Source organism: Sphaerodactylus townsendi, linkage group LG11 (genome assembly GCF_021028975.2).
Source record: "Sphaerodactylus townsendi isolate TG3544 linkage group LG11, MPM_Stown_v2.3, whole genome shotgun sequence".
Lineage (NCBI taxonomy): Eukaryota > Metazoa > Chordata > Lepidosauria > Squamata > Sphaerodactylidae > Sphaerodactylus > Sphaerodactylus townsendi.
In genome coordinates this window covers 34,429,145-34,441,415 of record NC_059435.1, presented here as the reverse complement: position 1 = coordinate 34,441,415, position 12,271 = coordinate 34,429,145, and the positions used below count along the sequence as shown (strand labels likewise).

Sequence of the window (12,271 nt, the reverse complement as noted above, 5' to 3'; positions counted from 1 at the left end):
TGGACAATAGGATAGAAACTGGTTGTAATAAAACTGCTATTGCTCTGCAATTGTGTAGAATTTTCAGATGTTGAAACTGCTTCGTGTATATTATTTTTGGGTGCGTAATGTATTATAAGGGAGGTTGGTAATATTTATATACTTTGGACTAGATCGTCAGGACCTTGAAGAACCAGCAAAGGTGGATGAGCTACAGGAGCCATTATTAGAGGCACTCAAAATATACATACGAAAGAGAAGACCCAATAAGCCTCACATGTTTCCAAAGATCTTAATGAAAATTACAGATCTACGCAGTATCAGTGCAAAAGGTAGGGTATGCTGCTGCTACTGCATCCTCTGGGCAGAGTTCTTTATGGGGGTGGGGGGACTGCATTACAGAAACCAAACTCTAAGATATACATAAAGAAACAAAGTTTACAAATCTTGGAAACCATGGGAGGAGATGTGCTGTTTATTGTTGTTCCCAAATCTAGCTTGTGTGTGCAGCATTCAGCTACTGAGGTGTATGGATAAATTTACCATGATGTAGCTGCTTGGTGACTTCATTACTATCACTCATTCCACTTTCATTTTTTTTCACATCACAAATGTGACACAAAATGTACACAAACAATTTTGAAAGATGAAGCTAGAGCATAGATTTCAGGAAATTTAACAGTTCAACTCTATTAATCTGCTTCACCCAAGAAAAACTGGTATCTGTTTTCACTTTGCTTCCTAGTTACACCTGACTCCACCTTTTCTGCCAGATTTACAGGAAATGGCCTTCTTTGGCACAAAGGAATACAGAATGTTTTGTAAGGCAGCATGTTTGGAAGGAAGCATGATAGCTGGACTATTCCACCTCCAATTTAGGAACTGTTTTTGCACAGCTGCTGCTAGGAAGTCATCATATGTGTATAAATTTAAACAACAAAATTATACAGCTACATGGATGAATAATATCTCTGGGCAGATTGCCCTATATTTACTAGGACCACTGTCTCCTAAATAAATTGCATAGGCAACTCAGTCATAATAATTTTCCATCTGCACTGTAATGGAGTTGTCATTACCCAATGTGTCTGCCATGCAGTCATCTGAACAGCATGACCGCTGGTCCAAATGCAACCCACCTACAATATGAGGTGCGCTTTAACTGAAGTATCAGTGAGCTGAAACATGACTCTGTTAGATTGTCACTTAGACCTTATGTCCGTCACACCAAAACCTGCACTGAAAACACTCACAAAAAAAGCCTTTCAAGCGAAGGAATATTTTAAATGATTTTAAATAACAGAAAAGCTTCCAAGCCAAATTAAACAATTTTATTAATGTTAGTCTCGACTGCATTGCTTGAAAGAGTAAGTTAGGAATGGTACCCCAGTATGACAAACTGGCCAGAGGGTCATCTTTCTCCTTTTTAGCATTACACACAAATGCCACTTTTTCATTAAGTTGAGCCAACTGAAGGTAGGGTACTAAAGCTGTAAGTTTTGTTTGTAGGACAATGTATACAATATTTAGCAGTGTGGACAATTCTGACATTTGCCTAATCTGTCAGCCTTCTGCTGTATTGATCATCTTCCAAGAGTTGCAGACCGTGGGAATAGGAGCTCCTGGTCTAAGATGGAACCTCCTGGTCCCTTCTGAGATTGTAAAGCTCATCATTTTGTTCACATCTTTGATTCATTAGTATCATCTAGGAAGCTCAGTTTACACAGGTATACAGCTAATTTTGTTTACTTATTAGATTTCTAGACCGCCCTCCCCCGAAGGGCTTTTCACAGACTAACATGATTCCTTGCTTCATGAAGACCATTTTAAGATTTGTAGGTGGCAGCGTGGAAAACTGTCTATACATAACTCATGTCCAGGCAATGATGCAACCATTGCAGAACTATAGCTGTTTGGAGGTCCAAGGAGCAAGAGGACATTCAGCTCTCTGCATGGCTTAAAAGCTACAAAATGCAGGTTCCCCTGGAAGTTTTTGGTTGTTTAAAACTACTGAACTAGCCTGGTACTCTGCTTTCACAACAGAAATTTTTCATGGTGGGCTGAAAACCATCAGCCATTCCCCAGTTCTGATCAAAAGGAAGCCAGAACTGCCACTCAGGATAATTATGTTGGTATAGCAACCTTTTTGTTTCTTTTGGAAGACTGTCTAGACTTTTACACAGATACAAGCAGAATTCAGTTTTCTGGAACGTCTGGGTGTATGTTCCCTATGCAGGGAAGCCTGACTGGACAGACCTAAAATGTATTTATCTTTCTCTTCCTATTTTTTTAAAAAGGTGCTGAACGAGTTATTACACTGAAAATGGAAATCCCTGGATCAATGCCTCCTCTTATCCAAGAAATGTTGGAGAACTCAGAGGGACATGAGCCGTTAACACCAAGCTCAACTGGGACCACAGCAGCGCACAGTCCTAGCATCTCCCCAAGCTCAGTGGATAACAGCAGTCTCAGTCAATCCCCACTTGTGCAATAAGACGTTTCCCAGATACATTCCTAACAGTTTGTGTACAGGGATGACATGCGAGAAAACCATTTTTACTGCTGCTTAGTTTCTGGATTTCTACACAAACACTAAAATCCGGCAAGGACCAAGAAATTTTCATAAGAATCCATATAATATATATATGTACACCCGTGCATACAGACGCCTTGTAGTTGAACTAGAAAAGACAAACTTTGGAAATACTAAATCGGCTATTTCATGAAAAGTTAAGCTTCAGTTGTTTCTTCTGAACATCCAGGATTGCAAGGTGATAAGAGAGAGCTTTGAAACCAGAGGTTAAAATTATGGTCATACCATTTCTGATAACTTTGTACATACAGCTATATGGGCCTGTATTTTCTATACTGGATGTTTGGTGCTTTCCTTTTTCCCTTGTGTATACAAGATGTTCAAGACATCATGCTTAGAAGATGGACTGACTTACATGTCCCGGTACATAAGCTCTAAAAGAAACATTCTAATTTAGTTAGGATGAAAACTCATCATTACTGTGTTTATGCCCGCTGTTTGTATTTCTTTCCAGTAAAAAGATACAAAGAAATTCACTGCACTAGCAGAAGGAACTTCTGTATAAGTGTAACTGCCAGATCAGTTATTTGGATGTTATTTGTTCTACTGTTAATGTCACTTTAAATTTTCAAAGGAGTTTGTTACTTGGCTGACTTCTCTGCATTTAAAAATAAATACTAAATTTTTATATCAATTATAGCCTTCAAGGCAGAAACACTTTCCAGTGTTACAGGTTTTATTTGTTGTTTACTTGTTCACAAGCTGTTAGATAAACTTCATGGAATAATGACCAGGCATACTCACTACCTCTGAATTGGTGACACTAGTGAAAAATACCCTGGAGGTTCTAAGTGCAGTCCCAAATCTTCCTCTCTGGCACCAAGGGCCTGTCACTAGACTATCCAAAAGCAGAGGAGAGAATCTGCCTCTATTGACTTTGTTAATCACCATAAAACAGAGTGAAAAATGTGGTAGAGTGGTTACTTTTTTTTAAAGTGTCTGTTTCTTAGGTTTCATTTAAAAGCACTAGTGGATTTTTTTATATATATTCTAGCAAGTCTGTGATGTACTTTCACTGGCTCTGTTTGTACATTGAGATTGTTTAACAATGCTTTCTATGTTCATATACTGTTTACCTTTTTCCATGAAATCTCCTGGCAAAAGAATAAAATATATTTATTTTAAGTCTGTGTTCAAAACAGTTTCTTTAACCAAAGCGTTCACACAGAAAGAGACAGTTTTATATTTTTAATGTTTAAACTTCATTTCAAAAAGCAGGTTTGCCATTTTGCAACCAGGACAGTTAAAATGTGTGCTTTTGCACAGCTTTCTAGAACATTTCTACAAGCCGGTCAGACAAATACAGGACATTTCAATGAGTAAAAAAGAGCATAAAACTGTAGGTGTAAGAACCAAATGTTAAAATGCCTACACACGATAATAAAAACCATCAAATACAATCATCACATAAAATAAGTCAAATGTACAAAAAGTCTGCGACAGAAAGGGACAAAAGGACAACATAAGATATTTGTTGGAAGTCTGTGTGCTCTTTGGGCACTTAATTAAAAGATAGGAAATTCATCATCATCTTCAGACTCTGCAAAATATTTCACTTCTTTTCTAGCCCGACCTGTCCGTGGCCTGGAAGCTGTTTCAGAGGCAAAGTCTGATGGAAAGATGTCTGCATCCGAGTCCTGGTCGAAGGAGAATTTCTTCGATTTCTTTTTAAATAAAAAAAAATACTTTTAAGCCATTAGTGGAGAAATCACAAACAGCATTCTTTTTAATTATAGGTTTTCTGCACCATTCAAAAATTTTTAAACTTAAAACCACTACATGCATCTCCTATCTTTAAACAGACAAATTTTTAATGTACACATGCAGTATAAGAATGCAACTGTACTGTATACTATGCTGTCCAAGAGTATTAGGATGTTGTAGATACTGGGAAATACAGACAGACTGATTTTGAAGTTACCTTGCTTTGTGTAGACTTGGGGGTTTTTTTCCCAGGATTATAGTCACCTTCATTTTCAGAACCAGATGCTTTCCTTTTCTTTGCTCCTCTCCCCTTTCCTACTAAATAAATAATAATAAAAGTTTGTTCAAAGTTTGTAAATGCTAACAAAACAATCTGAGGAATTAAAGTTTAAAAATGGAATTATTTTACCAATAAATATTTAAAGATATAAATAGTAACCAACTCCATTAGAAAACTGACTACTAGCATTTGACATAATATACAAAGAAAGTAACTTGTTTTTTTTTCTGTCTTCAAATTTCAGTTTCTTCAACCTTGAAGCTTTCTCCAAACCTTTCTTTTGAGGCAAACCTAAAGTGGATGCTATGAATTTAGCAGCTCAGTATTTTTTTTTCCATCAAACAATTAATTACATAATTCAAAATATATTACATATTATAGAACTTTTTAAAATCATGAAACTTTCCCAGTTTGGCTCCCTAGCTGTAAAAATAAAAATTTAACTACCCTTGTAACTGACCTATATAATTACAAATGTATCTCATGTACAAAATTGCTGCACACATATCAAATGGCCTTTTTATTCCATGGGCTGCAGATATGACTGCATTCAAATACAAGGTAAACAAAACTAAGCAGCATTAAGTACCTATGTTAAAGTTATTAACAGCAAGTCATACTTCTGTATAGTACAGACCAGTGTGGTCCCCAACCTATTTTAGCCTGTGGGTACACTGAATTCTGACACGGCATGGTGGGCGCAACAAAATGGCTGCCATAGGAGGCAGAGCCAGCCATCTAATGATTGCCACAGCTTAACTTCAGTACAGTAACACAGTGGAGATCTTTGTGTTATGGTGGGAGCTGCTACCAAAGCAACTTTCTAAAAAATCTGTACAGCTAATCAAATCACCAATAGTCAGCCAGAAGCCTTGCTGGGCAGAAGTCTACCTAGCCTCACTCACTTCTTGAAAACACTTGGCAGATGCCAGACAAGGTGTCAGCAGATGCCAGACAAGATGCCATGGCACCCACAGGTGACATATTATTTATTGGAGATCCCTGGCATAGACGTACTTTTTCTTTACAATGGAATAGAACTTATGCTCCCCCAATTTTAGCTTTACTCGTGTAGTTATTACAGAACAAAATTCAAAGCCTCTTAAAAACCTATTATAAAAACATAACTTTTAATACAAACATGGCTCTAGTTAAGGCTTCAAAAAGCCTGTGTCTGACACCTGAATGCAGCATCTTGTAGTCAAAGGACTTTCATATTTTCTCTTTTCATGCTGCTAGTTATCTCCACAGGGGTTAAGATATATGTGGTTGTAAGTTAGTATCAGTCCTATCTAGCGTACACCAGCCCCAATCCACCCATCCCTTCTATACCAGCGGCACTGGGACACTGGTACAGCATTCAGCACTGCGTTCCAGCACCTGGGGGGGGGGGGGAGGATTGGCCCTCTTCCAGGGTAAGTGCTCCAGGGAGGGTGAATTCGCTGGCACACCGCTCTCTGAAGAGGATTCACGCCCCACCTTTAAATGGGGCTCTTAATCATCTATTCACACATTACAGCAGCAGTGGAAAAAGAATGACCAGCAGTTTCCCCCCCCCCTTCTCTTAGAATGAAAAGTCTGCTTCAGAAATTAACAGAAGAAAAGGACTGGAAGCACCTTTGTGCCTTCTGTGACCAAATTATATAACCTAAATTCTTACCTTTGGGAGCTGCAACCTTCTTTGGAATGCCAAATTCAGATTCTGAATCAGAGTTTATTATTTCCACCTTCTTGGGCTTGGGAGTTTTTTTAGGCTTAGGAGGTGCATCTGATGGTGCTTTTGCTGCTAATTTAATAATAAATGAATTAATACAATTATTTACAATTTCAAAAGTATCTTGCATGTAACTTGATTACAGCTAGATTATTACTGGCAAAAAACTTGCCTACAGAAACGAATTGGCTGAGAAAATGTTGGTTTATTGTTCTTCGACAAGCTGATGCTATAGAAACATTCATGGGAAATAATCTCTTTTGCAAAATATATTTATTCAAAATTGGCAGCCATTATAAATAGAATAAGGTTTAAGGACACTATGTGTTTGATAATTACAGAAGTTACATTTGCAAGCCCAGTAATACTTGGGGATAATTTCCATATTTCCAAATTTTATGGAACTTAACTTTTTTCTCCTTTTTGAACTATTATTCCCTTTGACTGTACAGCATGGACAGTCTTATTGCCTTGACTGTACAGACTGGAATATTTTTAAAGACACCTCTGCAGATTTGGATGAACTCACAGATACTGTAACATCATATGTCAGCTTCTGTGAAGATCTTTGTATACCAACCAGGAACTTGCGTATATATAGTAACAACAAACCTTGGTTCACAGCTAAACTTAAGCAGTTACGTTGGAGTTTCAAAGAAGGAGGCCTACAGAAGGGTGATAGAATGCTGTATAATCCAAGGCCAGAAATGTATTATTAACAAAGGGAAGATCAGAGCAGCAAAAGAAAGAAACTACTCCTGAAAACTAAAAAAAATCAGTTTTTCTAAGCAAACAGCAAACATGTGGAAAAACTCTTAAAAAAATATCACCGGTTACAGCAAACCACCTTCCCTACAGAAGCTGGAAAGAGAAATCAGCAATTGGCAGGCGACCTGAATGTGTTCTACTGTAGGTTTTGAAAACAATCTACAGATCACCTTTCTCCACAACCTCTATCTCAGGCAGCACCAGCAATGGCCAAACTTCCTACAACTGGCAGACCCATTTCATTTGAGTCTACAACCCCTGAGTGATCTCAGAAAGGGAGTGTAAGATCTATTTCACAGACAGAAGCCTGGAAAAGCACTTGGAGGCCCAGACAAGAGATAACACCTTCTTGCTTAAAAGTCTGTGTGCTGTCCAATTGGCCCCCATTTTCACCCAAATCTTCAACAAATCACTAGAGAGATGTGCTATGTTCCTTCCTGCTTCAGAAGCAACCGCTATAGATCCCAGTGCCGAAGAAGCCTTCCATCAAGGAACTGAACGACTTCTGAACCAGTTAACTCTAACATCTATGGTTGTAGAAACTTTTGAAAGGCTAGTGATGTACCATTTAGAAAACCATCACCCAGGATCCACTGTTGGACCCTTGCAATTTGCATACCGAGCAAACAGATGCGACAGGCGATGCTGTTATTGTATGGCTTGCACTATATCCTACAGCATCTTGAATGCGTAAAGACCTATGCAAGGGATTCCTCTTTGTTGACTTTAGTTCAGCATTCAATGCCTATCAGACGGACATTCTTCTAACCAAACTAAATCAATAGCTTAGTACCACAGGCATATTTATGCGGTGGATCACAAGCTTCCTAACAGATAGGAAGCAGCAGGTGAAGCTAGGAAAAAATTACATCAGACACCTGTAAAAAAATCGAGCACGAGAAATTTAAGGCTATTAATACTTTCCGCCTTTACTTCTCTCTGTATACAGCAGCCACCAATGGCTTTTGCATCTCTTGATCCATCTGTTAAAATACTGAAATTTTGCAGGTGTTACAACGGTGATTGATCACCATTAGAGACAACTTGATGAAACCCGCTATACAGGCGGAGGTTGAACAACTAGCCTGCATTAGTTGCCACTGGAACAATCTAGAACTGAACACACTTAAAACCCATTAGAAATGGTGAGTAGATTTCAGGAGAAAACCCTCACATCCCTACACTCCTCTCACAATACTAGGTAACACGAAGGCATCCAACCGAGTAGAGACCTTTAAATTTCTTTAGGCTCCATCATATCCTCATGTCTCATGACCTAAAATGGACACCTAATATCAAAATGTCATCAAAAAAAGCACAACGAGAATGTTCTTTCTCTAGCCGCTCAGGAAGCTCAAACTGCCCAAGGGAGCTGCTGATACAGTTCTACAGAGGAATCATTGAGTCTGTCATCTGCTTTTCCTCTATAACTGTGGTTTGGTTCTGCAACCCAACAAGATCGACACAGACTTCAGAGAATAATCAGAAATGCAGAAAAAAAAAACAATTGCTGCTAACCTGCCTTCCATTGAGGACCTGCCGCTAGCGAGGTCAAAAAGGAATTTGAAAATGTTGCGGCACTCGCACATCCTGGACATAAAACTGTTTCAACTTTCTTGCACCCTCTAAAGCATTAAGCTACAAGGGCACTGCACAAGGCAACTAGACATAGAGGCAGTTTTTCGAATGCCATCACTCTATTAAACAAATAATTTCCCTCGATAATGTTAAACTATTTATTATATACTTGTATATAATTACTGCACTACTTTTTTTCATCATTCCCTATTACCCATCTCCTCCCACCTATGACTGTATGACTATAGCCTGTGCTGGCATTTTATTTTACATTTTTATTTTATTTTATTTTATTTTATGATTTTACATTTTATGTTTTCATTACTACTGATTGTTTCCTGATTGCTTACTAGACCTATATGACAATCATTAGTGCTGTACCTTATGATTCTTGACAAATGTATTTTTCTTTTATGTACACTGAGAGCATATGCACCGGAGACAAATTCCTTGTGTGTCCAATCACACTTGGCCAATAAAGATTCTATTCTATTCTATTCTATTGAGAAGGCACTACTCTATAAAAGAATCCCCTGAAGATATAAGCAAGCTGTTTTTCTCTCTCTTGGTGCGTGTGAATGTTATAGAGCACAGGAGGCCCTGTACACACTTCCTGTATTCCATCCAGGCTTGAGAGGCAAAACAGCAGCCACACAGAGGTCTCCTAATGTCCAAAATGGCCATAAGAAAATGGTTAAAGGTAAAAAGCCATTTGCTGTTGAGCCACTGGGAAGTTCTCAACATGCAAATAATATGCACAAATGTGGGAAAGGATCGTACCTAATACACATAAAAATAGTGGTAGAGCCAAGCTATGCAAATATTTCTTTCACATTAAAATTGTGCCTCACACTATCATGTCATAATAGTTCTTTTTAACTTTTTGTTAAGAAGGTATTCGTTTCATAACGTTCAAATAAATCTAACAAGGGATACTTCAGCAATCGCCATGAAGACTTTTTAACAGTAAGGTGGTACATAGTCCTCATGAGTACAGGGTTTTTTTAAATCAAAAGGCATCAATACTATAGCTGCTACTATTGCTAATAATAATAGAAGAATTTACATAAATACTACCAATCAACCTAATCTAATAATGTCATGTCTTTCGTAACTCTCCCTCCGCCCCAATGCTATTTCAAATTCAGGGATTTTCTGTTATAGCCCAGCCTTCCTACTCTTTGACTGGCAGCCTTGAGATAAGAAGGTGACATGGGAAGGGTTGTGCCTCTTAATGATACACGTAAGGGAATAACAGAAACAGTGGCAGTATGTTTGAAATAGAACAATGGTAGAACACATAGCTTGTAATCTCAGATCGAGGCAGCAAGGCTGGAAAAGGTTCTTCCTGAGTGTTTGGAGCCTATCTGACAATTAGAACAGACAGCACCAGGCTAGAGGGTCCACATTATTTTTCTTAGACTTATCAGTCCCGGACAAAACCAGAAACCCTCAGGAATGGGTCCACTATATAGATTGCTCAAGTCATGCCTTGCCAAAGTAGAAATAAGGCAGCTGTAAAAAAGGCAAACTCTATGCTGGGGATCATTAGAAAAGGAATTGATAATAAAACTGCAAAGATTGTCATGCCCTTATGTAAAGCAGTGGTGCGACCGCACTTGGAGTACTGTGTCCAGTTCTGGTCGCCGCATCTCAAAAAGGATATTGAGGAGATAGAAAAAGTGCAGAGAAGGGCAACAAGGATGATTGAGGGACTGGAGCCACCTTCCCTATGAGGAGAGGCTGCAGCCAGTTTGGAGAGCTCTTTAGTTTGGGAGAGGAGGCGGCTGAGAGGGGATAATGATTGAAGTCTATAAAATTATGCATGGGGTAGAAAATGTTGACAGAGAGAAATCTTTTCTCTCTTTATCACAATACTAGAACCAGGGGGCATTCACTGAAAATGCTGGGGGGAAGAATTAGGACTAATAAAAGGAAACACTTCTTCACTTAACTGATGCTGATTGGTGGGTTTGGGAAAATGCTGCCACAGGAGGTGGTGGATGGGCCACTAACCTGGATAGGCTTTAAAAGGGCTTCTTCTGGAGCAGATTCCCATGGAGGAGAAGTCGATCGATGGCTACTTCAATCTTAGATCCTCCTTTGATCTGAGGATTGTGCAAACGCCTTAGCAGACCAAGGGTGGATCGGGAGCAACAGCCGTGAAAGAAGGCTACTATGCGTTCACATCCTGGCATGTGAGCTCCCAAAAGGCACCTGGTGGCCTGCTCTTATGTAGCCCCTTGGCTGCATATGCTTTGGACTAAGATCTGTGAAACTCAAGTCTAAAATCCCCACCTGCATGGAAACTTGGTTAAGTGTGGTCTTGGGGCCCACAAGCAAACCTCATGCAAGGGAGTGGAGTGGAGGGGGGTGGCATGCAAGGGGAGGGAGGGAGGGGTCCTGGGCATCTGGGCATGACCCAATCTCTAGTGGGAGAGGAGGGAGGGAGGGAGGGGGTGGGTATGGGTGAGGGAGGGAGAGGGCCTGACATCTGACATGACCCACCCACCCGAGTGGAGGGAGGGGAGGGGAGGGAGGGGTGGCATGCAAGGGAGGGGAGAGGAGGGAGGGGTGGCATGCAAGGGAGGGGGGGAGGGGCACGCGATGTGTCCCAGCTGAACAAGCTGCACGCATAAAAGTCCCAGCTGAAATCCTTGGTGCATCGGCTACTAAAAGGGCTAGGCTGCAGGCCATGGTAAAAAAGGCTCCAGCCTGAGACCTGGGCCATTTTGAGTGAAAGTTGTAATAAGCTCTGTCCTTGGCCAGAGGCCTCCCAATCCCTGCCACACAGCATCAAGTAAAATCAAAACATACACAAAAAAACACTCCTTCATAGATACCTCCCTGTAAGGGCAAGGATGGGTACGTAAGGGAAGGAGCGGGGAGGGAGAAAGTGAGGGGTGGGCATGCAAGGGAGGGTGAGGGGCCTGCATCTGACATACCCCACCTGTTCCTAGGAGAGGGAAGGGAGAGAGGGGTGGCATGCAAGGGAGTGGGGAGGGAAATGAGGGGTGGCATGCAAGGAGGGTGAGGGGTCTGCATCTGACATGGCCTGTACTCCACCCTAGGAGAGGGAAGGGAGAGAGGGGTGGCATGCAAGGGGAGTGGGGGAGGGAATGAGGGGTGGGTACGTAAGGGGAGGGGGGGTGAGGGGCCTCTGTGATCTGATATGTAGCTCAATGCAATTCTAGGAGAGGAAGGGAGAGAGGGGTGGTATGGAAGGGGAGTGGGGGAGGGAAATGAGGGGTGGTGGCAAGGGAGGGGGAAAGAGGGGTTCCCTGTATTTGACATGGGTCAATGCAATTCTAGGAGAGTGGGGAAGGGAGGGGTGGTGGAAAGGGGGAGTGGAAATGGAGGGGTGGTATGGTGGAGGGGGGGGGGCCCCGGCATTTGGACATGGCCCACCCACCCTAGGAGAGGGAAGGGAGAGAGGGGTGGCATGAAAGGGGAGTGGGGGAGGGAATGAGGGGTGGCATGCAAGGGAGGGGAAAGAGGGGCCCCGGCATCTGGACATGGCCCACCCACCCTAGGAGAGGGAAGGGAGAGAGGGGTGGCATGCAAGGGGAGTGGGGATGGGGAGGGAATGAGGGGTGGCATGCAAGGGAGGGGAAAGAGGGTAGCAGAGAGCTGGACTAGATGGACTTTGGTCTGA

General features: G+C 41.2%; 2 protein-coding genes across 7 annotated transcripts in view; one reads left to right on the top strand and one right to left on the bottom strand.

Moving 5' to 3' along the window:
* Positions 1-3,697, top strand: part of RARB (retinoic acid receptor beta) — a 400,206-nt gene extending 396,509 nt beyond the window's left edge. For all 4 annotated transcript variants that reach the window (XM_048511371.1, XM_048511372.1, XM_048511373.1 and 1 more), the window contains 2 exons: positions 153-311; positions 2,277-3,697. In XM_048511371.1, the coding sequence (XP_048367328.1) occupies positions 153-311; positions 2,277-2,473 (356 nt within the window). In that variant the 3' untranslated portion in view covers positions 2,474-3,697. The remainder of the gene's footprint in view (positions 1-152; positions 312-2,276) is intronic.
* Positions 3,698-3,745: 48 nt separating this feature from the next.
* The window catches only part of TOP2B (DNA topoisomerase II beta), a 50,427-nt gene continuing 41,901 nt past the window's right edge, over positions 3,746-12,271 (bottom strand). Inside the window, exons 34-36 of one of the 3 annotated variants that reach the window (XM_048511369.1) lie at positions 6,217-6,342; positions 4,494-4,591; positions 3,746-4,236 (exon numbers count right to left, since the gene is read on the bottom strand). In XM_048511369.1, coding sequence (XP_048367326.1) covers positions 4,078-4,236; positions 4,494-4,591; positions 6,217-6,342 — 383 coding nt within the window. In that variant the 3' untranslated portion in view covers positions 3,746-4,077. Of the gene's footprint in view, positions 4,237-4,493; positions 4,595-6,216; positions 6,343-12,271 lie in introns of all 3 variants that reach the window. The other 2 variants (XM_048511367.1, XM_048511366.1) reach the window with 2 other exon arrangements.